This window comes from Rhodnius prolixus, unplaced genomic scaffold, assembly GCF_049639745.1.
Source record: "Rhodnius prolixus isolate KJV_2025 unplaced genomic scaffold, Rpr scaffold_1, whole genome shotgun sequence".
Lineage (NCBI taxonomy): Eukaryota > Metazoa > Arthropoda > Insecta > Hemiptera > Reduviidae > Rhodnius > Rhodnius prolixus.
Window position 1 is genome coordinate 54,289,795 of NW_027411581.1, and position 27,589 is coordinate 54,317,383.

Genomic DNA, 27,589 nt, shown 5'->3' on the forward strand with positions numbered 1-27,589 from the left:
AAAAAGGGAAAAATGGAATTTTTAGTGTATTTTAATCTGTTTGGTGCATAGTATGTTAATATTCCTATATTAGACGTGAGGTTTATAATTACTCCAACTTTGAAATTTGTATGATTTAATAATCGTAAATTTGTAAACAAGTAACGTTTAGCTAATTGTCTTAGTCAATGTGAAAGGTTACTCTTGTTTTTGTTTACTACATGCTTTTTGAAAAGAACACACTTCTAGTATTATTCTTTGTTGATTAATTTAGTTTTGAACAATTAATTTTTAATCTCAAATCATTTTATTTTGTACCCTCTTTAGTCAAATAATTCATACGTATTTTTCTTTGTAATTTAGCTTTGGGTTTTAAATTTTGTATTTTTAAATTATTACTAAAATGGAAGTTGAAGCAAAAAAAAAGTTATTAAACAGTATAACTGAAGAGGAGTATAAAGCCATAGGTGAATCTGTTCTTAAAAAAGTAGCGAATATCTTAGATGAATATGTCGGTGATTATGTAAAAGCTAAAGCTTATTTTCAAAGTTCTTGTGCAAATCATGGTTCGTTTTTTATGTTTTTTACTTCAATTACGTTGCAAAATGTTGACTCAGGTAAAGTTTATTTGATTTGCTAATTTACAGAGGAAGCATCTAAAATCTTTGAGAAAAAATTTATTGAAGTTAATCAAGAAAAGTCCGAGTTGATAAGGAGATGTACAGCCCTAGATGTTCAATCTAATGAGGCCAACCGAAGGTTAGTTGATATTAACAAAGAGCTTGTTGAATATAGAGAAAGGGTTCAGAGGTGAGTATACAGTTATGTTTCCGATCATAATGTCATGTGAGCTGATTTAAAAGGATAGGAGAGTAGTTGTATCTTGGTGACATGTTGATTATTAAGCATAGAATTGCTGATTCTGTAGTACAAGATTTATGATCCTCGAAATGAGGAATTTGAGTGAATAGTTTCACCTAACTCAAGCAGACGTTCATCCATGCTAAATCTTTTTTGAATTTTCTTTTAATCTTCTAGCAATGTGACTGAGATAATGTTATTATTATTATGTAATTGTAATCTACACCCTCAACAAATTTAATTTTAGTAAACTTATGTATGCTCCTTAGTTGCATTGTAATTGGCCTCCTCTGATTTTACCGTTTTCAGATTGGAACATCTTTCTAATACGTATAGCCATAAAAAAAATGAGGCTGCCAATGACCAACTAAGTGCAGCAAATACATTAGCGATGCGAGAAGCCGAGCTTGATCGTTTAAAAAATGATCAAGCAATGTTGAACAGAGAATTAAAAGCGGTGATTCAGTCTAGATGTGAAGCACTTGCAGAAAAAGATGAAATCCTATCTGAACAAATAGCGTATAAGATAAAGTAAGATCCACTTTTAAGTCAAAAGCAATTGAGAAGTGTCGAGATACTTAGCTCTATAAAAAATTGTGTCCAGTCGCTAAGTATTTCGTTATATTTGCTTTTCTTCCCTCATCCTGTATTAGATTGATTTTCCAATCGTTGGAACTATACGAGTAGATGACTTTAAACCCTTGGGATTCTTCAATCACAAGCTTGTGCGGGCACTGCTGGCGAATCTAGTCGATAAGCCTTTAGTGTGATATTCCAGTAGGCCTTAGATAACAAAATTCATCGAAAAGATCGAATAAAGAATTAAGGAACGTGCCATTTTTCTAGTGTTCGTCATAACTAGGGTGCATCACTTAACTGCATATAATTTTACATGTGCAAAAATAGTAATAAAATAATAATAAAACAAAAAGTTTTATTATTTGAATTTTGGTGACAATTTGAAGTTGAATCATTCAAAACAAAAAATTAACGTAAATGAAAAAAAAACTGACTGCAAAAAATTTACAAAATGTAACTAACAGATAAAATGCATGAATATTTTATTATAGAACTAATCTTAAGTAAAAGTAATTAAGAATGCATTTACTATTAAAAAAAACAAATCTGGAAGAAGCATTAGGTACAAAAAGTACAGGAAACTCTGGATTAGACTCAATTAGTTACCCTATGCGGAAATCGTGATATAAAGCGAATGATTTGTAAGTTTCTCTAGTCTATCTTATATATGAATAAATTTTCTACTGTAACAAACTAGGGTTAGATTTTGTAAAGATTTTCTCGAGTCTAATATCTGAAACTTTCTTTGGGTAACTTTAAACATCAATTGATTTTGATTGCAGATTGGAGATTTTCGAGTCGCAAAATTTACAAAGTTCTAAGCAAATAGCTGAATTAAACGCAGATTTAGAACTTGCAAGGAATGAAAACGTCAAACAGAGAAGAGAATTTAAGCATGAAATTACTATCTTAAAGGAAAAAATTGTTGGCAAAGAAGAAGAGGTAAGTGGTAATGTTGATAGATTTTCTGTTAAATTGCTTTATTCATTTTTTGTTTTTGTGGAGTAAGTCTTTCAATCAATATTTGCGGTAAATTTGTGTGTTACCGTATACCGAACTTGGTTACAAGAAATGCCAATAGGTAAGGTGATTATGGGGATGTGACTGGCATGTATAAAATGAGGTTTTGACATTATTGTGCACAATTCCAAGTCCAGCATACGTGAAAAATTTCTGCAGTTTCCATCTTACGTTTAGAAAAACAAGATGTTTCTACATTTTTATTCGGTTGCTGTAAGATGATTGTACCTTTACCATTTTGGTTCAATAAAAACGTTTGCTGAAAATAACTGTTATAAAACCAAAAGCTATACTTGCAAAGTATTAAAGATCTCTATCCACTGATTTCATTTTGAAGCCAATTTTTAAATTACCTGTCTACAAACTTAACGTGGCATGAATGTGCCAGTGTTCGTAGCGTGTTGGGACTGCCCTAGCTTAGTTGATGGATGCAGTATCTTTTGCAGTATTGGTGCAGACTGCACAGCTTCGGTCAGAAAACCCTCGTTAAAGGTCAATCTGAGTATCCCATGTTTGCTAGCTGACGAATCCACTTTTCAGCAAATTGTTTATTCTATAGTTTTTCCATTGTACAATAACTTTACAAATTTTCCAGAGTGTTTTTGGCTACATTACATCTTTTTTTTCTCATTATTTCCTAGAAATTACTTAAATCTAATGTTAAACAAATGAAAGATTGAAGAAGACTGAGCAAAAAGAATTATAATTGTGCTTTAAAAACTTCTTATAAGCGAACAAGGTTTAAGATAACTCGTTCACAGTTATGTTTTTGAAAATATAAAGAGTTCATTAATTTGAAATTAATTTAAAAATTATCTTGAAAAAAAAACAAATTCTGTAGTAGGTAAAAATAGTAGGTACTTAGCTGCAAGTAGGATGCGTGGTAGAATTTAGGTGGTACGATTAATATTCGTGAGTGTTAATAGATATAAGCAAATTTCATGACTGAATGGTAATAGTCGATGCCAAAATATAAATAATAATAAATATAAAAATTAAAAAAGGTACTCCCCATTTAAATGTACGTGCTGACTGTTTCAAGTTAAGAAGATTAAGGAAAGAAATTGTAGTTCTGAGAGAGCAAAACTCTGAGCTCACAGAGAATTTGGAGTCCTCTAGAGAAATACAAAGAGATCAAGCCGAAGGAATGCAAGAGGGTCTTCAACAGCTATTGAAAACTCAAAGCAAGCTCATAGATACCTTTAGAAGTAAGTTTTTTAATATTGATTTTTACAAAATGTATACATTTCCACTTTTCTTGAGAGGGAACCTCGTGCTGATTTTCAATTGAGTTTTCTCTGGAAGTACACGTATTGAGGTCCTCTTAACTCGTATTGAGGTGTTTTTTTCTCGTTGGTCTGCATATGTCTACCGTTCTATCTGTGACTCTAAAACTGAACTCTCTATTCTTTTCTCTCTCTCGCCTCGAGCACCATTCTCACCTCTGCGAAAAGTGTAATTAAATATACCTTACATTTTAATTTCCAATAAATTTCATTCCTATTATGTTATTCATATGACGGCACTTCAAACTGAAATAGCATTTTAGGCTGCTCTTCCGATGTTTTATTGTTTCCGAATTTAGATTTGTTGACAGATTTTTCCAAGACATAAATAAACATATAAAGTCCAATTTATAAAACCACATTTTTGTACTCCAACAGGAGGTGAACTTTCCATGAACTCGAAAATGTGCCCAATAGCAATGCTTCCCCTTACGAAAAGTGAATGGAAATGAAAATATGGTTAAATATTACTGTAAATATTACCTTTAAATTACACTCTTTTTCACAGTTGTGCTAACAGAATCTGATTCACACAGCACAGAACTTACAGGAACCGTAAAAGAATTGCAAAGTTTATTGCAAGTAACACTTGACCAATTTGGTAAAATAGAAACGAATACAAACCAATTGAAACAAAATGTTGAAGCTAGATTATTGGTCAAACAGCAGGCGATCACAGCTTTGAAGCAAGAGTTAAGAGATGCGAATAATTTGTTGGACGCAGTTAAACAAAATTTCCGTAGATATTATTTAGATATCACATTTAATCTTTCTTAGATATAGTTTTAGTTTAATTTATTTATTTACGCAGAGATAAGTTATATATCCAATAATTAAGCTTGAAATTAATTCATTTGTGTATAAAACAGAAGATACAGAATCACGACAAAGTAAATCATTACCAACATCTGCACCACTGAATAACCTAATCAAATCCGGCCTAACTCTTACACAAATGTACACAAAATTTGTCGAAGTATACAATTATTTGAGAGTGGAAAAGCAAGAAAAAGAAAATTTTAAGATTTTACTAGAGGCTGTGCTTGATGTGAGTAACTATTTTTATTTAAACATTTGCATAATCAAAAAGTCGAGTATATTTTTTGACGTCTTTTCTGAATAAATAATTTTTTTTTTTACAATAGTTTTATGTGTAATGGATCAATCTTCTATTTAAAGGAAACCTTAAATAGAATATCTACTGTTTAAAGGAAACCCCTACATTCCTCAAGAAACATTTTCCTAGAGAGGAATAGTAACAGTGTCAAATCTGTTTTTTACATAAACCTGTCCAGTAAATTGTATTAAAAAAATAGAATTTCTCTTCTCTCTAGGTTGTCCTAATTTTCTTTATTTATCATTATTATGATTATTTTTATTTTTTTCTAAAGGACATAAAGGCAAGATCTCAGTTAAATTTAAGGCAGCAGGAGGAATATGAATTTATGAAATCCTCAGTGGAAACTCTCAGAAGAAAAGTAAGATTTTTTCAACTATTTTAAGGGACACTTTAAAAAGTGGAGAGTATTTTCGGATGGTGAAGTCTGGTCAGCAAAAGCCAGAGCATTTTGTTAAAGCTTCCCGGAAAGGTCATAGGCCTTCTTAAAATTCAAAATTCTAACTTAAAGCTCATTGCTCTATTGGAGTGGTTAGTCAATTAAAACTTGTAACTGTTAGAACCATCACGATCTTTAAAGCTTCCTAGGTTAGGAATTAGCAAATCTGCCGTCGGCTACTTCGATGGTCCTCGAATAAGCTTCATTTATCTTTAGCCAATAGTGTGCGGCTGCAGATTTCGCCATTACCTCTGTAGGAAGTATAAGAAACTTCCTGAACCAGTTCACCCAACTTCTCATTGTCCTAATATATTACCAGCTGACGCACTCAAGATAACAATAGCCTGTTCGACTGTGAGGGACTGAATGTAACGTAACACTTACCTAGTTATTAAGTGCTTAAGTGTTGACAGCGATCAAGCAATCAACACAATATTGCTCTGGTAATAGGAACAGCCTTATGGCAAATTTTTGGCTCGACTTATGACCGTTAACCCTTTCTAGCGATTGTTCCTCAAATGTGGACGCGAAGGGCCGAGTATCCTTTAATTACCTTCCACGATACAAATACGTTTGTAAGTTTCATGCCCACTGTGCAGAATAAATTGAATAGATTCAAATCCTTTCTTTGAATTTACCGTTCGTTGATTTGGGAATGTTTGACACCCCTGTATAACTCACACAATCCAATATGAGCCTGCAGGAGAAGTTTGCAAAAACTTGGGCAATTTCTAACCCTAATTCCTTTACACTTAAGCATAATGCGCTTTTCAGAAGACTATTTGAAGGAATATTATTTTCGTGTAATCATATTTTACTTTTTATGTTTTCAGGTGAATAATTTAGAGACGGAAAATGTTACATTAAATAAAGCAAAATTTGAAGCTGAATCTACTGCAGAACATTTAGCTCAAAGCAATAACATGCTTAAAGGTTGGAGCTTCCATTTTTTCAAAAAGATATTTTTAAACAAACTTTATTTTCTGAATAAATAAATAAATAAATTTATTAAATCCCTAATTAAAGTGCAATTAAAACTTTTTTTCTATTTACATTTTTAATCGACAGATTCAGTTAAATATTTAAGTCGTCAAGTCTGTCATTTTCTGCGGAAAGTTGCGCCAACTAGAGGCAACTACTTACTCCAGTCAAAAATGCCGTATTCCCAGCCGAAGAGTTGCTCTGAAGTAAATAAGTATTTCTTTTTGTAACTTACTATTTAAATTTTTATGTTAATTTTCCAAATTTGAGTGATAATGATGAGAACATTGGAAGTTTGATTTGTTGAGAATAGAATTTTATTTTATTTTTTCCCCCCCGTTCGTTCTCAATATGGTTTACCTGCCAGCTCGAATTAATATTAGTCAGTTTAATTTGAAATAAGTATTGAAACACTCTTACTCCTTAATTACGAGTTGACCCTGAGCGTTTGAAGCGTGAGGTTGTGTAGAAACTGCTCTGTTGAAATTCGTTTATTTCAGCGGTAATAGCGATTGAATTTAATAGAATTTTGGCACAGTGATAGTGTGAAATACTGTGGTGTAAATTGTGTATAAATCTATTTTTGAAACATTTGATAAAAGTGAGAAAATAGTGAATTCTTATTGAAAATTTAATAATAAATTTGTGAATTCAGCGAGTGGTGGGGGAAGAGCTTTGAGGAGAACAATACCGGCTGCTCTATACACGCACGCGTATGTACTTTATTGTTATTGTTATTGTAAATAGTAACTGAGACTAGACTAAAGGTTCGTTTTAATTATTTGTTATATGTCTGTTGAGAATACATTCATTGAAGATTCTAGTACAAATAAGAGACGGAGAAGTTTTACGTCACCGGAACAAAGAGAATTTAAAAAATCTATTCTAACGATAATGTCTGTGGAAGATAAGACTTTTAATGAGGAAAGATTATTAATTAAAATTAGTCGTTTGTTTGAGGAGAAATTTAAAGATCTTCCAAAAAAAGAGGATTTTGATAGATTGAAAGGTGAAATTGCTGTAGTTTTAAATGAAAATGAAAATTTGAAATGTAGAATTGCGAATTTAGAGAAACAAAATGAGATTCTGTGTAAGAACGTGGAAAATTTAATGAGGAAAAGTAAAAATAAAAATTTAGTTTTTAAAGGGTTGCCTGCAAGTGATGGAAATGATGTGGAAGGTAAGATAAGAGAACTATGTATTACGACTTTTGGAATTCAAGAACCAAAAATGGGTAGAATTTATGATTTAGGCAAAAATATTTTTGTGGTTGAATTTATGCAGATTAATGATGTTTATACAATTCTCCATAATGCCAAAAAATTGAAAAATACTGGAATTTGGGTATCACGTGATTTGACATATGAACAACGGGTAACTAGAAATAAGTTGTTGGATTTAAGAAGAAGAATCAAGATAAAAAATAAGGAGGAAAGAGTGTTTGTGGGAAATGGATTTATAATATTTCGTGATAAGAAATTTTTCTGGGACCAACAAAAAGGGTTTGTTACTGAAAACGCTACTGACATTCAACTTATTAATGAATATTTAATGGAAAATAAGGATGATAAAATAATGGAGGTTGATTCAAAAAACTCCCAGAGGAAAAAGTAAACGATAAACGTGTAAATAGGGGTTCTATTACTATTTTAGCGTTCAATATATCGGGATTAAAAAATAAATTATATGATGTTTTGTTCTTTAAATTTATAAAAAATTATGATATTTTTCTGTTAGTAGAAACATTTGTAGAAGAAAAGGATTATACTTTATTTGAAAATTATTTTATAGATTATGATTTAAGGTGGATACCAGCTGTAAGAATAAGTAAGTTCGGCAGGGCTAAGGGGGGTTATTTATTGGGTGTAAGAAAATGTAGTTATATAACCAGGATGTTTAAATTTGTCAGACTTAATGATCGTTATTTAATACAATGTCAAACAGGCAAAGACGAGTTCTATATTATGCCAATGTATATAAATGTAAATACTTGGGTCAATGATTTTAAAGAGGCAAATGTAATTCTAAATAGTCATCAAAATAAAAGATTTATACTTATGGGAGATATGAATGTCAGAATTGGGAGTTGTCAGCTGCTGCCGGAAGAATTGTTAAATAGCCATGCTAATGTAGTTGCTGTAAGAATGTCTAAAGATAATAAACTTAATAATAGAGGAGAAGAGTTTTTGAATTTGTGTGATGACAAAGGGTTGGTTATTTTAAATGGCAGGACAGTAGGTGACAAACTAGGTGAATTTACATATATTGGCGCTCAGGGTTGTTCAGTAAATGACATCTGTTGTGTATCTTCGGAACTAATGGATTATGTATGTAGGTTTGACGTACTTGGTCAGAATTTCTCGGATCATATGCCTGTTTGTTTATCTTTGGGTCTGTCTTGTATTACAAATGAAGATGAAATAGTACCATTATTACCTAAAATTAGGTGGACTAAAAATGATGATGCATTATTCAAAATTAAGTTGGAGGAACTTACAAGTAAAAGTTTTGAACAGTTTGATAAGCTAAAAAGTGCACAGGGAAAGATAAATTTTTTAACCAATTTAATTAAGGAATGTGCATGGTTGGGTAAGAACAAGTGCAATGTAAAGTATGAAAAGGAAAGTGCTTGGTTTGACAGAGAATGCAAGGTATATAGAGAAAAATCTTTTGCGCTTTTGAATTTATTTAAAAAGAACAATTTAATGTGGATTAAACAATTATATTTGGAAACAAATGCTAGATATAAACAGATTTGTAAAGAGAAGAAAGCTGGTTATTATTTATCTGTTGAGAATAAGTTTGAACAAGTTAAAGATGCTAGGGATTTTTGGAGAATTGCTAATACTTTTAGGACTAAATATAGAATCTGTAGTGGGACGATAACTAGCAGAGAATGGATGGATCATTTTGATCAGCTTTTGAATAAAGAAGTAAAAGCGTTGCCCTTCTTGTACGCTCCGCCACTGACAAGTGTGGAAAGTCTGGACTCTCCTTTTAGTTTTGAAGAATTGGAGGCTGTATTGGTTAAAGCGAAGACAGGCAAAGCTCCAGGATTTGATAGAATACCTACAGAATTTTTTAAAAATAGTCCAAAAAATTATTTGGAAATATTATTAAATGTATGTAACTATATACTTAATACCGCAGAGCTGCCTAATAGTTTTGGGAATGCAATTATTTTTCCATTATTTAAAAAGGGTGATTGTAATGATGTTGCTAATTACAGGGGTATAAGTTTTATGGACTCAGTTTCTAAGTTGTTTGTAGGATTATTGCAAAACAGGTTACAAGCTTGGGCGGAAGAGAATAAAATTGTAAACGAATGTCAGGCGGGCTTTAGGAGGGGGTATGCAACGGTGGATAATTTATTTACTTTTCTAAATATAATTAAGTTAAAAACAGCCCCCAAAAGGGGTAAACTTTTTACTTTGTTCGTCGACTTTAAGTCGGCCTTTGATTCCCCTGACCGTAGTGCACTTTTCTATAAGCTCTATTCCATGGGTATATCATCTAAATTTATAAAAATCTTAGAGAGTTTATACAAAGATACGTCATCTGCAGTTTGGACCAGAGACGGGCTGACGAACATGTTTGTTTCTAAAGTAGGTCTCAGGCAAGGATGTATATTATCACCGAATTTATTTACATACTTCATTAATGATCTTCCGGAGTTCCTCGAAGGCGGTGTTAACATTGGAAATAGAAAAGTAAATTGTTTGATGTTTGCAGATGACATTGTCTTGATGGCAACTGAACCTCATGGATTACAAAGATTGATAAAAAGATTAAGTGAATATTGCTTATTATGGAATTTGGAGATCAATTTAAGTAAAACTAAAGTAATGGTATTTCGCAAAGGAGGAAGACTTTCTAGGAAAGAAAAATGGACGTACCAAGGCAGAGACATTGAAATCGTCAACTACTATAAGTACCTTGGAGTTGGTCTCACCCCACAATTATCCTTGAAGAAACACTTCAAAGATAGATTGACCATAGCAAAATTTGGGATGCATTCCACATGGCGCACTTTTATTGGTAATAAGAATATTAATTTAGCAGCAAAGTATAAAGTTTTTGAGGCTGTAAGCAGATCAATTATTAGTTATGGAGCCCAGGTTTGGGGATTTGATAACATAAAGGAGGTGGAGGATGTACAAAAATTTTTTATTAAGAAGTTGTTTGCTCTCCCAAAGAATACGCCTGATTATGTATTATACATAGAGACTAAAAGAGACCCTTTATATTTGTATACATTGAAACTGCACTTGCACTATTTGAATAAAGTATTTCATATGCCTGAACACCGTTTACCATTAATTGTTGCCGAACAAATAATTAAAGAAAATATTTTCTGGTATCCGAAACTTGTAGAATTAAGTAGTAAACAAGGACTAATTAATATAAATTGGTTAAAAGAAACCGATATAAAATGTGAATTAAAAAAAGTTATCAATTATTTTAAGTTAGAATTTAGTAATGAATTGTTTAATAGAGTGGAGAAGTCCAATTTTCATTTAGTGTATAAAGAGGTGAATTTGAATCTAGATAAGAATGCGTATATTACATTGAATAGTAAGAATATAAATATGATGAGTACCATTATAAAGGCAAGATCGGAAATGTTAAATCTGAACTATGCAGTAAACAGAAGTGAAGATCGATGGCTTTGTTCTTTATGTAACCTCAGACAAATAGAAAATACCTATCATTTTGTTGGTGTTTGTCCCGTGCTAAATGAATTTAGATACAGGTGTTTCAAAAGGAAAAGTTTAAATTATCAAGAATTTATTTTGTATTTAAACGGAAAAAATTGGCAGGCGTTGTATAAATTTATAATTATCGCGGGTGGCTACAGACGGTTTATGATAGGAGAATTCAATTATTAGTTAAGGAATTTTATACGCAAAAGTAATCTAATTAAAAGTAATGTCAGTATAATTTTGTATGTTTAATAGTTCTATTTTTTCTACAAAAACAAAAAATAATAAAATAATTAAGTTCTATATTTTGTAAGTATTTATATGTTGTATTAATTATTCAGGTTTTGTAATGGTTTACTTCTGATTTGAAATTTAATTTTATACCTTATAAAAGTTTGTAATTTATGTTGTATTTGTTTTAATCAAGGTCAACACCTCTGATGGTCTATCGACCAAGAGTACCGCTTTAATTTACGTTAATTCAATTATGTAATATGGAATTGTATATTTTTAATAAAGCTTATTATTATTATTACTCCTTAATTACTGCAATTGTCAAGGTTTCCTAGGAATTTGAACTAAGTTACATTCTTTATAAAATAAATTATTTTGAATAGATGGTACAGGGAAACTAGTAAGATTTCGTTCAAGAAATTCACACTTCTGGTCCATTGATTTTCTTTAAACTCGAAATTTTATCAACTTACTTAATTAGCGGTAAAATTGGTTAAAAAATTGTTTTTACCAATTTTCAGTTCAGTTCAGTGAAATATTATTTTAGAGTAGCCTACATTAAAATGTTGCCAGCATTAGCTTCTAAATAAAAAGTTTCTACCAAGAGTTATAGCCTTTCTCAAGAGTAGCAGTTCCACCAAGTATAAAAAAATCCTGGAAGATTTTTGAGGTATTCGCGAAGAACTAGAAAATAAAATTGTCTTTAAACCTCGCTTATGTAAGATTAACGAAAACTAAATGAGTTACTAAATTTGGAATTTAAAGAAAATTGCTTAAACGAAAGTATGACGAATGAACATATATTTAATCCGATTTAGGAACAAAATTCAAGGTTAGTATTTCGATAATTTTAGTTAGAGAAACTCGCGTTCTCTGTTTCTACTAGATTTTGTTTTGTCTAGTTTTATGAATAATCGTCTAGGGATAGATGTCAGTTATCGGAGATTACTCTCTATATATTTAATAATAATAGTTTAATAATATCTTTTCGCCGTAGTTTGTTTGAAGAGAACTGAACGCTCCGAAACTACTTGCCAAACATCCTTTAATAGGCCTACTGTGGCAGTTTATCTAAACTAACATTAAAATGAAAATTCTATTCCATGAAATGTTATTCAGCATAACTTGAGTCAAAAAAAGGAAATAGTTTATAAATAAAATATGTTTTAATGTTGAATTAAAAATATGAGTCTTGAAAGCTTTTAAATTCTGTTTTAAACGTTTTGTGCACCCTAGCACCTGTCTTCAGTCTGCAATCAAAAAATATAATATTTTCTCTTATTACTTGGCACAACCATAACTTCGGAGAGAATTAACAAATTGATTATTGATATTTATATTATTAATTGAAACAATACATTTTATGTGAGGCTAATGATAATTTCTAGAACAGACACTCTTACATACATAAGACATACATACCTCTTACATAGATACTCTTACATACATAAAATTGTTAATGTTAATATTTCACTATGTGTGTTTATCCTCTAGGAAGCCTAGAGTCTTGTCTTAAGAGAAAATATTGTATTTTTGTTTTAAAACTGACGATGGGCACTAGGTAGCTCGAAACAATTCAAATTTAAATAATAAAACAGAATTTGAGACAGTTAAGGCTTATACATATATTTTATTCAAAAATTTGATATCCATTCTACTTCTAACAAATTGTGTACTTTATGCTATTAATATCAGGTTATAACAACCCACATGACAACTTTCAGTAATGTTCATGAATTGAAATTGATAAATTTGCGTCTTTTGGTATCTGTGATTGAATTGGCCAGCGATAAAGATCCAAACAATTTGCAAGAAATGACTATCCCGAGAAGAGAAGTTTCAGAATTAGAGGTTAGACACTTAGGGTTTTTAAACAATAAATATTAAATATTAATTATTTTTTACTTTAACCTTACTTATATGCCCGAAATAGGTTTTTAAAAAATATTTAATTAATTACGAAGGAATTGAACAATTACAGTTGTTAAATTTACAACTCCTTACATCTTTGAAAGAATTGTGCGCTTTAAGAGAACATCAAGAAACGGAAAATAAATCTGTAAAATTTGAGGAAAAGAATTCAGATGATTTGTTCAATGATAATTTAAGGATTAGAGAATTGCAGGTTAGTTATCTGGTATTCCTTTCTAACGACTGCGATCCGCTACCATGATTTGGTTGGTTAGCGATTAACTTCTCTTTGCCTTTAAGAAAAAATAAAAACATAATTCAACTGTAACAGTGTAAATAAAAGTTTTTAAATTAAATTTTGGAACAAACCTTCAGAAATTTTTGTTTCTAAAGCCATGTTAACACGTTACAATTATGAGTATTTTATCACTGTTGTCCATCATTCTCTGTAACAAAACTGTGCAACAACTAGTCTTAATTTGGCGAATTAGACTTGTATTATTACTGTGTTGCATGATGCAATCAGAAGGCAGTAAGTAGATTTAACAGAGTGATATGACTTCTTGACATCTTCATATTCTCCCTCCGAAGGGCTGTCACAACGATTTTTTAATGTTTATTTTAACATCAGAGACCGACTATTCGAAACTCCTCCTTGCATCTTCTTACGAATTCTATTAAAATGGTCGGGGTATTTAGGACGCCACAAAATTTCATATTTTTTTATGTAACAGTTAACTCGATTGACTGTTCATTCATTCAATTCGTAATTCAGTTGCTTGAATCTTATTTGATACAGAACGAAGCTGCACGCTGATATCATGTTGCAAAACTAGTACATGTATGACTAAAGTTTCAAAAAATACTGCATGTTTTTAATGAAACTATTAAAATATTCTTAGCATTTTTTTTTATGTTTTATCCATTTCAGGGAGAAGGTTTTTAGTTGCGTAATTGTGGCAATCTATCCTGCAATGTTCTTAAGGCCGATTACTTTTCTGTTATTTTTATTATTAAAAAGTTCAAAGTATAATTGCCTTTTCAGGCAAACTTTCAGCCCAACTTGGTCTGCATTCTTTAAGCGTAATTCGCATTTTAACTCTACTACTATCATTTTACGACCTGCTTCACCGTCCTGGCTTCTCCCAACATTTAATTTCACTGGCTCTCCAATGCCTTTGTTTTTTGAATGACCTTTGAATAAATGTTACTTGCAATTCTTTACTGAACTTATCTATTTTATGTTTTTTTTTCTCTTCAATTCCATTCAAATTTCTTTGTAAGGGGAATTTGCCCCATACAAAGGAGTTTAAATAATGATCATACAATTCAATTTCTAATATTATGACTGTTTTTATTTTATATGGCAGGAACATATATTGAGATTGAACGCCCATATTGCGGAGCTGCAGAAAAGAGAGAAGTATTTACTAAACGAAATTGCAGTGGTGTCCAACCAACTGACTGACTTGCAATACGCCCATGCCGAGAAAGCTGCTGATGTTAGTGTTATATAATATAAACGTATTTCTCTAGAATAAATGAATTGTTTAAACAGCTTAATGTACAAAACCTGATGTACTAGGTTGAATTAGCCGGATGAAAGGAGGTGTTCTACACTTCATTTACGAAAATAAAGAAGAAGTATAAATAAATTCATTTACTTTCTTCTAACCATAAATTGTATATTTCACTAAAATGACAGTTAGAGCGAAGCCTGCAAGCCTATCATAAGCAGATGTTCTGGTTTCGCAATTGCGTTAGAAATATGTTAGTCCATGAGATTAGAATGGTTGCTAGTTCAGCCTAATATTTAGAAATATCAATAAATCTCATACTCCCTGATGACTAAACTACTAATGTAAATGCCAAATTTTGATATATTATTTTCAGGAAGAGAAACCCAACACTATTTCTTTAGAAGCACAAGTACAAGCTTCTCAATTGATTGAAGATCTACGCAAAGAATATGAATCTTATAAACAAAGTAAATCAATAAATGAAAAAATATTATTAGAAACTATAGACAAATTACGTACAGATTTTGAAACAGCAGTTAGTGAACGCGAACAATTTGCCTGCCATCTTGGACAACAAAGAGCTTTAAATGAGATTATGAAAAATAATTTTAATACATTGCATGAAGAAAGAGAAAAATTAAAAAAAGAAGTGTTGAACAATGAAAATATTATGAAGCAACTAGTTGATAAGATGAGTAGAACGAATAATGAAGTTACAGAATCTTCAACTAAATTGACAGCTGCTCAGACGATAAATGCAAGACTTAAAGAAGAGAACGCTATGCTAAAACATACTGAACGTTTACTTTTAAAAGAGAAACAATCACAGAGAAAGGAGAAACTTGGACAAGAAATGTTATTGGCAAGTTTGGAAACTTTAAAGGAGAAGCTAGAATCTTCTAGGACTTCATCAAGTTCAAAACTTGAATCAAGATTAGACGAAGCAACTAGTGAATGTACTGCACTCAGACAAAGATTAGAGGTAATTTAGAAATTATACTTAAATTGTATTCTTTGCCTAACTTAAATAGTGATGAGAAGGATTACAAGTCTACATGGTTGCGAGGTTTTTAATAATGCACTTTCTTTCTTACTGAAATGCGGAGATTGGCTTAATAAAGCCTAATTCACCACGAACCAAAATATCTATTGTGGCTTCCTTAGAAGTTAGTGTTCGATGGGCGAGAGTTTGCCTGTATCTAGTAAACCCAAGTAGTTGCACACATCAGTTACTCTGCAGGTACTACATACATCATTTAAGTTTTGGATGTGGTGGAAATGACGAGAGATACCAACCAGCAGCAGGACAATTTTGTATAGAACTGCAATTAAATTCCAGCTAGCTTCAACACTTATCATTTTCTCTGTCATAATTACCTCTACCATACCTTAGTAATAATTTTACATTAATTATTAGTCCTTAATTTAGTTATCTCGGTAATTGTTAATTAATATTAGAATAAAGTTGAGTATCAATGCCCTTAAAAGATTTCATTAATTATCTTTTACGTATCCATCATCTCACCGATACTTACAGTTCACTAAAATATGTGCAAACAGTTCTTATAAGAAGCCCTGAAGCAATAGATTTTTTTTTAGAATTTATGTAATATGCCGTAATAATTGTGGAATTAATTTTTCTATATCCGTAATAAGATAAACAATTGACTTCACAACTTTTTAAAACAACACTGCTTGTACACTACCTGATTTATGGAACGTAATGGCTAAAAATTTAATTATTTGAGTTAATCTTTTAACAACATCCTTAATCTTGAGTACCACATTCAAAACCTAACTGAATATACACGCAAAACATTTTCAATTCTTTCAAATAAATTGTCAGATGACCCGAAAACCATTTAAATATAGGTAATAGAAGTCGCGCATCATTATTTTAGAGATATTTCATTTTATATGTTAGAATTAAGAGAAAAAATTATCAGAAAAATGCTGCTCTTCTTCTTTTTAATAATAAATTATCTAAACAATCACTAGATATCACACGTAAATCTACAACTGAGAAACTAGTCGATCGAACTACCTTTAAATTTCCCGTGACATTTTTCACATAATTTGGCATTTCATTAAGAGTCAGTCCCTGACCAAGAAGTGAGACCCTGGCAAGGAAGGCTATGTATGTTATCTAGTTCATTAGAGTAGCAGATTATGGTAGTCTAGGCCACAATCCTCTGGAAGTTTAGGGTTTGATTACAATTTGAGAAGACTTGGCAGACAACATTCCAGACTAAAAGAATCTTTCGTACGTAAGTTTGGAATTTTCCAACAGAATTCCTGCGTAATTTAATCTGTGATCGGAAGAACCTTGTCATTATGGACATATATATATTTATATTTACCCCTATAAAAGCCCTATTTCGTTGAAACTGGAAAGGGTGATTTCCTGTTTCATATTTTGTGACTTTTTAACGGTACAATTGATAATTCATACATAATACAGGACGAGCAGAATAGATTTACGAGTCGCATAGATTTACTAGAAAAGCAGATGATTGCGGCCGAAGAACGATTGGAGCAAGAGGTTGCTCACAGATTAAACACCAGCGAGCAGTTAAACGTTTACAAAGCTCAAATACAAGAACGTGAACAGAAATTGGAGCTATTATCTCAAGAAGTGGATGTTCTTACAAGAAAATGTCAACATTTTTCAGAGAAGGGTTAGTTAAAATAAATAAATGATTTTAATAAGAAATTCATTTCTCAACATCTTGACAAATATATTTTCTTCTAACTGTAAATATTTATTTCGCTTAGTTTATGTAGAGTAAATTGAAATGACACCCCGATTTTTCCTGAAAAAAGTCTTAAAACTACATTTCCTAGAAAAATGAGAAGTAAAAGAAATAGATTTACATGGTGTAATGTATTTTCCAGTTTAGGGAAAATCGTAGGCACCATTTTCGAGAGAATTTCAATAGAGAAAAAAATACGTTCATTTAAGTGGGGCTTGTGACGGAGAGATTAATACATTTAACCAACATTAAAATATATAGACGGTAGAGAGTGGATATAATAGAGTTCGAGAGTGGCACTTTTTAGTGATTATTTTATGTATGAGGTTTTTGCTTTTATTTTGTTTGTAATTAATGTGACATTGCAGAAAATAAAATAAAAGTCCTTCAAGAACTAATAAAGAAAAAAGAAATTACAATTAACCATCTAGAAAAGCAATTAGATATTAATACAAAGTGTATGTCCGATATGTGTGCAATTTCTCAAGATATGGAAAAACAATTGGCTAACATTGTTCGCCAAAATGATTTAAAAACTCAAGATTCTAAAAAAAAGTAAGTAAACATTAGAAATTTATTTATTTTATCACCGAGGTTTATCACTGAGGTCTTTGATGAATTTATCCAGTACGAATGAATACAAATAATAAAACAAAAATAAATTTAACTTTTTTTCCAGGATCTCTGAACTTCAGTCTATCGAAGAGGATTTACGAAGTAAGATGAACGATTTGGATCATAAATTAAAAGCTAATGAAGCACTTAGAAGTGAAGAATGCGCCACTAAGAACGCTGAAGTGTCTGATCTAAAGAAGACTGTTGAAAGCTTAAGTGTGGCATTGAATCTCGCTAGCAGCAGAGTGGAAGCAGCTGAAAACGAAGCAAGTAAAGCTGATATTGAAAAGAAAGCTGCCGAACGAAGAACTGAACTATTAATTAATGAAAAAGAAAGACTGAACGAAGTAACTATTTAATTTATTAGAGTATTTTTCTTTAATAATTAAGTTTAAAACAAAATAAAATATGGGTTATCATGCAAAAACCATTTAACTTGTTCACTGAATTAGTCTTCTTTTCTTTTACCTTGTGAATTCCTAGTATACCTCTGGATATTACTTCTTGTAAGAGAAGTTTTTCAACGGTTGATTAAAAAAGTCTGTTGATCTTGAAGGACCACTTTAGAATATATTTTTAATTTTTTTGTGAATTTCGAAAAATGGTTCCAAAACATTGTAAGCACGTCTGATACATGTAAGTTTATTTTTATTTTTTTGCGCATCGACAACTTGTTCATGAGAGCCTGTTCTGACTATTACTTTTATTTGAAAATATTCTAGGAAACACTGTTTAAGCGGGATTGCTAGGGAGTGAGTTTAGCTCCCCTGTAAGTTATAATTTTAATATGTCTAACGTTCTAACACCACCTGTATAATATTTATGAGTATAAAATGTGTTCACTTAATTTCAAGATGGAAGGTATCCGGGAGTCCACTTTAGAGATGGCTTTTACAAGTTTTTACTATTGACTATTGTTTCTTTCAAGTTATATAAACTGTTATTACGACTGTTACTTTTATTTGAAACTTTTTTTCGTTTTAAAGAATACTTATGTTAATGGGGTTCTGGGGAAACTTATGATGTCATCTATCTATCTAACTTATCGTCATCTGCAAAAAATTTCTCTTCTACGGTAGTGAACCAGTATAACATTGATGTTAACTGGCTATTTAATCAAGTTCTTTAAGAATTTTTTTTACGCAAGTAGTATAAAGTCGTATGTACATATGTTCTTACCTGATCTTGATTTTCTGTTTAAGAATTTGAACGAAGTTCATTCTACGATACTAACGATTAGAAATGAACTAGAAAAAGCGACTCAAGAGAATTCACAACTAAAAGATACGTTTCATCATCAACGTCAATCATATGAGGATAAAATAAAAAGATTGTCCGAACAAGCTGAACATAACCAAGAACATATAGTGGATTTAACTAAATTAAATGAAATTTTGGATGATCAAATTCAAAAATTAGAAACGAAAGTATCCATTCTTAGAGAGACAGAGGTAAATAAGTTTTAATTAATTTTATAATTCAATTAAATTTTTTAAAATTTCGAGGGAAATCATTGGTATGAATCGTGAAATGGAATTTTCGCAACACATTCCATTCTCCCTAATAGTATATAAATGGTAGAACGCTAAAGTTACATTTTACAGGGTTCTTACCTGTAGAAGTGCCATTAATCGGATTTTTATGTTTAAAATTGCTAATCCATATGTTGCAATTAGTAATCTAGTTTAAAATATCATAGCAATTTTCAAGAGAAACTAAAAAAAGAGAAAACTTCATAGTAAAAAATCTACGGTTGAGAGAATTTATGTTACATTCTTTTTTTTTTTTTTTTTTTTTTTTTTTTTTATTATCCTTTTAATGAAATTTACACGGATGTTACATTCTATTGTACAAAAATCTTTATAATTCTCAAATGCCATAATAATACAACTCTTTAATCTGTATAAAAAGATTTATTAGGATTGCGTTTATTTTAAAAGTTACTGTATTTTTTTTTTACGAATTATCAGCTCTTTGTCCTGCTTTTAAAGGGAATGTGTTTTAATAACAGCATTTTTTTTTGGGCCAAATCATTGGTTTCAGGCAAAAATATCTTCCATACAAATTTTCTTTTCATATAACTGCAAATTTATTTGTTTGTGATTGCGGGAAATTTTGTGTGCAAAACTAAATATAGATGTGGATGTGGACTACGAACTTGGCATATATGTATTCGTTTATATATATTTATATCATTTAACAATAATAAGTATGTTACAGATGGAACTGCAACAAAAATATGAAACTTTATACAAAGAAAATGAAATTCTAAAAACGAACTACAAAGAAGAACAAGATGTTGCCAAAATGTTAGTGAAAATTGATGGTAATAGTAATCAGGATTTGGTAAAAATGAAGAAATTATTTGAAGGACATGTCTGTACTACAGGTACTTTTTTGATTACAATATTCTGATCTGTTTACATGTAGAACTAACCATTTTTGTTTGAAGCATTTCCGTGAAAAAATTAATTCAAGGTCGGTATGGAGAATGTGGACTTTTGAACTTTTCACTCAAAGTTCATAAATGTAGTGAGCAATGTAATTAATTGGTAAGGTTCGGTTGTATCAACTTCTCAATTGAGCATTCAGTATGATGCTAGAAATGCGTGTCCAAAGAAATCGATTGAAGCGGAAGTACGAATGTTCAGAGCTGTTTTCATATTTTTTTGTCATTATTTATAACATCTTTTTCCAGTGTACTGCTGGGCCGCTGGAACCGTAAGTTGTAAAAAGCTCTAAATAGAGAAAACCTAACGGCGAGCAGCTTGATTCACAATAGCTTTACTTTCTCTTATTCCCCTCCTTCACGGTTACGGGATGTATTATTTTCGTGCAGATTTTTTAATTTTAATTTCGCGTTTTTAGATACATTGAGTTTTCTTGAAAAACAGCTCATAACATTTTCTTTAAACCTGAAATGCTCACTGCATACATGATGACTTTTGTTTGGAATATTTTCTCGTAAAATCTAACGTAAGGCAGTTCTGGAATATCAGCTTCTCTCTGAAGAATCATTACAGGAATTCTCTCATTACCTACATGAAATAATTCAGTGTTTAAGTAAGTACCTATTTAGATTTGAAGAAAACCGATTGATAAGAGGTGCTACCTTACTTGAATATATTTATTATTATTTTAGAGGTTTACGAGTAGAGGGGTATTCTTACTAAAGCAAGACGGTAAAAATTACTTTTATAAAAAAAAAAAAAAATTCTGTTTCAAGTGGGTTGAAGTTAAACTCCTTTGAATGCTGCTTCGGTATATTCTGTTTTTACCAGCAGCATAAAATTTATAAGTACTACTCATTCTTTAAATAAAGAACAGATTTTTCGAGTTTTCATAAATTTTCTAGTCCAAAGTTAATAGTTAGTTGAATTTTAGATCTTAAATTTAAATCTCTTCATTAAAATTAAATGTCTTGAAGGTGAAAAAAACAATGCAGCAGCAACTGATGCACATAGTTTTGCAATGGTACTATCAAAATTTGAAAAAGGGAATGAGGAATTATTGGAAAATGAAAAGTTATCATTACTGAGTCCGTTGAATATAAGGCAGGTTAGCATTAACTAATTAATAACTTTCTGGACTCGATGTTGTCTTTATAAAGATATAAACATGGAGACTTTGTAATTATTGGTGCGACTTAATAATAAATTTAAATAACTTGTTAGTTTAATAGTGAATAGTATTACATATGAAGAGTAAAAAAAAAGCTCAAGTGCCAGTGACAAAAGTTTGCTGGAATTCACTTACTTTGTCATTTAAAATTTGAGAATAGAAGTAAGAAAAATTCGTTTGAGTGATCTTCTTCAGATTATTTAAGATATTTTAAACCATTTTCTTTCCAAAAAATTAAGCCAATGACAGATTCATAAATATTAATTAGTAAACTTCTTTCAGTGTTCAGAATTGCATTTTTTTAATAAATATTTTTAGGTCATTAAAGGAGAAAAGGAAGAAGAAAAGCGTGGCCTTGAGTCTTCTTCAATTGTAGAAGACTTCGACCACGTATCAGCCAAACATCAAGACAACAAAATTGAAAGCGTTCTGAACAGAAATGGAAATGAATTGTCCACTAGGCAATGCGCTACGAATTCTACCCCTAATTTTGTCACTAGCCAAACAGAGACGGCTCACAAGAAGTTGCACAGTGCCAGTCTGGCTTGTGAAAAATTACCTCCTGTGAGTTTGTATTAATTTTTTTTTTAGATTTCATTTCAATTGGATGGATTGTATAATTAAAATCTCTAACTGGTGTAGTTGAAACGCTGCAGAATGTCTTCTTTAGACAGGGCAAACGGTAAAGAAGAGTTTCCTTCTTCTGTTTACTGTGCTGAACCAGAATATCAAGTTCCGACAAGTTCACAAAAAGGTCGAGATGATTATTTATCATTTGCAGATTTCACTGTTAAGTGTCTAAAATTTATTTATTTTATGTTTTATATCGTATTTATTTATTTATTAAAACTTGCAATGTATTGTCTACGCAGGAATTAGGAGACAGTCATATATTTCAAGTAAATGACGAAGAATCTCAGAATGATGTAAGTTCTATTGTACAGGATATTTCTACTTTATCTGACTATACTTACTTGAAACTTAATAGTTGCAAGTCCCGATGGAATTCGAAACATTTAGGAGTATTTTTAAAAGAGATTGAAGACAGATATGACTGATAGGCCAATTGACTTATTTGAGAATAACATCATCCCAGGTCTTTATGTATCAGGTTAAGGTGGTTGTCTGCCCAATTTTGTTGTTTTTATATCATATATATTCATAGAGCTTTTTAGTAAATTTGCAATTTCCCTTGAAAACAGTTAGTATAAATGGATTTCTCATTGTTTCCTTTTTCCAGATTTGAAAACCACCTTCTATGCATCAACTTTCCACTTATTACGAAATTTCTTCCACAAATTTTTTTGAAATTGAGATTTTTTCAAAAGCAGCTCTCGATTTTCGTTAAACGATGAACCCTCACTGTGCTTCATCTTAACATTTATTTGAAACACTTTTCCCGAAAAATACTGTTACAGGAGAAGGTTCCCTCTGAAAGTGCTCTTTGAATTTAAAGTATGGCCGTACCACTGATAGACTTTTAAGTGGTAAAATACCAATTTTGAAGAAAATACCGTTACTAGAATATCACTTTACCGATTGTTATCTTCATTTAAAAAAAAAAATGATTTTCTCTAAAGTTGAACGAAAATTAACCACATGAAGATCTGTAACTTTTATGAACATTATTTTTCTAAAAAGTATTCCTTCTAGGAAAGTTACATTTTAGCTTATTGTACGATTCTTCAAACTGTTAGTAATAATCCAATTTGTTTGATGTCCCAAGTTAAAAAAAGTACAAAATATAAAGTGGAGAATTTTAGTAAGGGAAAATCGTACTATTTTTTATTACTGAAATTTTTTAAATATTGTTTTAATTATATTAATTTTAAATTTTAGCTTGTACATTATCATAAAGAAGAAATACAAGAAGAAGAAATTACTAATGACGGATGTTTAATTGAGCAGCAAAACAATGATTTAGTAAACATGGGTATGTTCTGCAAATCTGTCTCAAAATTACCCAACTTTTTTCGTATTATATTGTAAATTCCCTGAAATTGAGGTTATTGTCTTACTAGTGAAAATTTCCAATTATTGAAAAGGCAATCCATTCATTCGTAAATGACACATTTTACAAATCTGGTATAATCCGTTCCATAAAAGAAGGTAGTTTTCTTGGAGTGTTGAAAATCTCCTGTGTATCCATTTACAAAAAGAATAAGGAAAATTAGTTTCTTAAATTCATGAATTTTCTTCAACCGTAATTTATTAATTTATGTTATACATCACAAGAGGTCACAGATCAATCAACTGTTTTTGTGGTTAATGTATATTGTTTTATTTATTTTCCCAATGTTTTGAGAGGTCTAGAATCCCTTTCTTGATAAACCGTGTTGGTTTGCTGCAAAATATTCACTAAGAAAATTCAGATCATTTTCACTGCTGATTTTCATGAGGCGGAGAACAAAAAAAGGGTTCATTAGGAAGGAGAGGCAACAGTGATATAGGACCGATAAGGAATACAAATATTCTCACCACACATCATTATATCATCTCTATGGTCAATGTAAAATAAATTATCTGTGTCTCTTAAGTTTATGTAGCCGAAAATGTTTACGGTAACGGGTGAACATTGAACAGGCTGCTTCGTGTACATCCAAGATGTTATTTTCTGCACCTTTTTTTAGAGGAGAGTGTCGTAAAAATGAACTCAGGTCACTCTCCATCACTGTTATCAATTCGCAAGTTGTTTAGCAAAGATATTTGTGGATAAAATTGGGCAATTTTTTTTTTTAATCAAATTATGATGGGCAACTAGTCACTATGTCAAAATTGTCCCTTCTGAACTCAAAAAAAGTAAACTTTTTGAATAATAATTTTTTAGTTAGTTGCTTGACGAAACTTCTAAATTATTTCAGTAATTGAACTAAGTTTTTAATTGTTAGCTAAAACATATATTTAATTTTTCCAGATAAAAAGAACTTCGTTATAAATAACAGCGAAGGAACAGCAGCTACTTCTTCAGCTGAAATAGGCAATAAACCAATATATATGGCTGAGGATGCTGAAAAACAAGAAGGTAAATTCAGTACAACAGCAGAATTTGAGAATTCTCTCGCGGCAAGCGTATCTAAGAATTATGGCAATTCAGTAATGAATTCTTTGAGAATTATAAGATCATCATCGACTATTGACTGGGCCCGAGGGCAGCAGACTTCGATTATACATCCCCTTCAAGGGACTAACCAACAAACACAAAATGCAGCGGTAGATCCAACCGCATTTTCCAGAGGTATACATAATAATTGTTTTCTGAAAATATTCTTAAGAGGAAGTACTATAATAATAAGGATTTTCAATTTTGACTTTTTCTGTAGTAATACGCTTAGAGAACCTTAATTTTGAAAAATATGGCGTCTGTACTCCCCCTTTTTTTTACCACATTTTACATAATTAAATTTCTGTGAAAGTTCAAATTTGTTTTTAATAAGTACTGACGTTAATACATCACATGAACCGAACTATTCTGGAAAATCTCTAAAAGTTTGAAGTCAAGCCTCCTCTAGAGTGTGGTTTCAATGTACAGTACAGTCCTAACTCTTGTTGAGTGTTGATAACTGCGGTGTTACCAAAAGTATGAGTTCGAATGTTCGCAAAGGTCTGTTTTCTGTAATTTTAAATGCTCACAAAATTTAAGGCTTATTGGTCTTTCAATTAGGTTTTTACGTTTTCTCTATTGGTTTTATTAGGGTACTTGGGAACTATGGCGTCATGCATTCTTCAACAGATTATTTCGATACTTTTTTATTTTTTGAGCGCATCGACTGCCTTGGTCATTACGCCTGTTTCGTTATTTGAACTTTTATAAAGTTGAAGTTGACTTTTGGTACATTTCTTGTTTTCAAGAAAATTAATGTTTGTAAATTGTGGTAAGAAGGGATCATTCATGATAGTGCAATATTTACAATTTTTTTGGTTTTAGTTTTACTTATCAATGAAACAATTATATACATTTCCCTGTTTGTTTTCATTTAGATGCAAAAAGTCAACCTTCTGCCAGCAGAATGGATGGCGATTCAATTAGATTTAATGCAGCTGCTCGCCGCAAATTTAGAAAAGTTGCTCAGAAGTTACTGCGTGAGGGATATTTCAAGAATTAACCTAAGTAATTAATGCGATTTTTTTAGAAGACATGTTTTTCAAAATAATTTTAACTTAAACTGTTTAAAAGAATATAGTATCTGTTCTAAGGATAATCGTATAAAAGTTGTCCTTGGTGTGTGTGTTTGTGAATGAATGATTGTGGTCAGAGTATTGTAAATTGAAAAAGTTGCTGAAAGACCAAATTTTGTATTTCATTTATTGCCAAATTAAGGTGCTAATCAGGATGGTTAGTTCCACAATGGAGCTCAGCTCACATTAGGGTACAAAATTTTCTCCAGCAGCTCTTTCAATGTTTTTTTTTTGCTGTTTTTTAAATTACTATTAATATTAGCAGAAAACAAAAATAGAGAATTACTAGATAAATAATTTTTGGCGAAAAAAATATTTTTTAACATATATTTAAAATTTAAACGAACATGTGTTTTAAAGAATATTAGTAACGATGAAATCTAAAATTGATGGTGCCCTTGAACACCTTGTCAGTTAAGTGACAGGTCAGCTCACGATCTGATGAAAGTTTTCGTTATAACAAATATGTTTAAAATGGTTTCAACAATACTTGTCAGGATTTTATCGTAGCATGCCTGTAGGCAACTAAAAGTTGAATGTGACATTATTCAAGTAATCAAATAGTTTTTAAAATTATTAATAATAGCAGAAAAAAAAGCCATGGAATTTAAATAACACTGCTTTTTGGTCGAAACAATACGTAACTTCTGCCAAAAGGCGTATGAACACTGTTCTTTGCGCTACCTGCAGGTTTCATTGGGAACTGGAATTCATATCACACCCACATCTTTACTATTTAACTATTTTATCGCTTTTTTCAATTTTACTATAACGCCCTCAGACTTTGCTGTGTTTTGGGTTAGCTAACAAGAACACTGGAGACTGAGCATTTTCAGTCATTCCAATCATATCATTCATCATTTATTGAGCTTGGTGTAGTTATTAATTAGAAATATGATTCTTGTGTAGTACTTTCATGTATTCTATAATTTACCTAAATGTAGTTTAACTCCTACAGTACACCTTCATTTCTCGTATCAGTTCTCTCCCTTATATTAGTCTCGGCATAGTCATTCTGAAGGCGTTAACTACATAATAAACATAATAAATTGTTTTTATCTAAGTGAGTCACAGTTTTAACGGAGTTTTCTGTTTACTAGTGTTGTGTGTGAGGTGTTCAGAACAAGTCTGGGTTTTACTACATGTTAATTGAGTCATTTTTAGTTACTCAAAGACTCATACGAGCGCACACGTTCTACTTTCTAAAATCTCCTTTTTCGGACTCACGGGAACACAAAACTTATGATTATGTAGAAAACATGATTTTGAAATATTACTCGTAGGAAAGGGTAAACAATCCATTTTCACTAGAATTTAATCCCTTACTGACTAGATGCTCTCAGACCAACTACTTTGATAAAAATATATGACATACGTATAATTGTAATTCTTGTTAATTGCTTCCATCAGAATTAGAAGCAGGACTAGGATAAAGAGAAGTTTGAAATGTGTAATAAATGGTGAATGATTTGCTAAAAAAATTGTTCCAAACCTGTTACAGGTGAGGACATAATTTCTACATTCCTGAGTTACGAAAAGAAAAAAAAAATGTCCACTAACTTTTCTTGCCATTTGAATTATTTGAACTATTTATTTCCATTTGAATGAATTGAGTTTTTAAGTTTTAAAAGGAAGAAATGTTACTTTTTTAAAAAATATTTGTGCAGCTGTTTGATTTAATATTTAATCTCTGATTATTTTTTATTATAACTATTATTTCATATTAAATATACTTGTTTCGATTATTTTTTTTAAATAATAATCCTTATACTTTCATGATTATTATAATAGAGG

At 30.9% G+C, this 27,589-nt stretch overlaps 1 protein-coding gene across 6 annotated transcripts; it reads left to right on the forward strand.

Moving 5' to 3' along the window:
* Positions 1 to 27,537, forward strand: LOC141462202 (nucleoprotein TPR-like). 6 transcript variants are annotated; one of them, XM_074143878.1, is made up of 27 exons: positions 2 to 545; positions 627 to 789; positions 1,150 to 1,371; positions 2,202 to 2,361; positions 3,482 to 3,647; positions 4,234 to 4,464; positions 4,595 to 4,773; positions 5,117 to 5,203; positions 6,115 to 6,214; positions 6,350 to 6,468; positions 12,895 to 13,050; positions 13,133 to 13,324; positions 14,481 to 14,612; positions 15,004 to 15,612; positions 17,092 to 17,308; positions 17,752 to 17,938; positions 18,063 to 18,345; positions 19,201 to 19,449; positions 20,219 to 20,387; positions 21,426 to 21,556; positions 21,938 to 22,183; positions 22,262 to 22,408; positions 22,492 to 22,545; positions 23,459 to 23,552; positions 24,534 to 24,854; positions 25,598 to 25,727; positions 27,297 to 27,537. In XM_074143878.1, exons 1-26 carry the CDS (start codon positions 383 to 385, stop codon positions 25,720 to 25,722), a joined length of 4,902 nt encoding a protein of 1,633 aa, XP_073999979.1. In that variant the 5' UTR covers positions 2 to 382; the 3' UTR covers positions 25,723 to 25,727; positions 27,297 to 27,537. The 6 variants fall into 6 exon arrangements, with proteins under 6 accessions (XP_073999974.1, XP_073999979.1, XP_073999985.1 ...); XM_074143873.1 differs by having other exon boundaries at positions 1 to 545; positions 25,598 to 27,537; XM_074143884.1 differs by having other exon boundaries at positions 627 to 738; positions 25,598 to 27,537.
* The last annotated feature ends 52 nt before the right edge of the window (positions 27,538 to 27,589 follow it).

What these genes read in the sequence shown, in the direction of transcription:
- LOC141462202 (XM_074143873.1), top strand. Translation starts at nt 383, where the DNA reads ATGGAAGTTGAAGCAAAAAAAAAGTTATTAAACAGTATAACTGAAGAG. An exon ending in TACTAGAGGCTGTGCTTGAT is followed by an intron (nt 4,774 to 5,116) that starts GTGAGTAACTAT and finishes TTTTTTCTAAAG; the next exon opens with GACATAAAGGCAAGATCTCA. An exon ending in TCAACATTTTTCAGAGAAGG is followed by an intron (nt 17,309 to 17,751) that starts GTTAGTTAAAAT and finishes GTGACATTGCAG; the next exon opens with AAAATAAAATAAAAGTCCTT.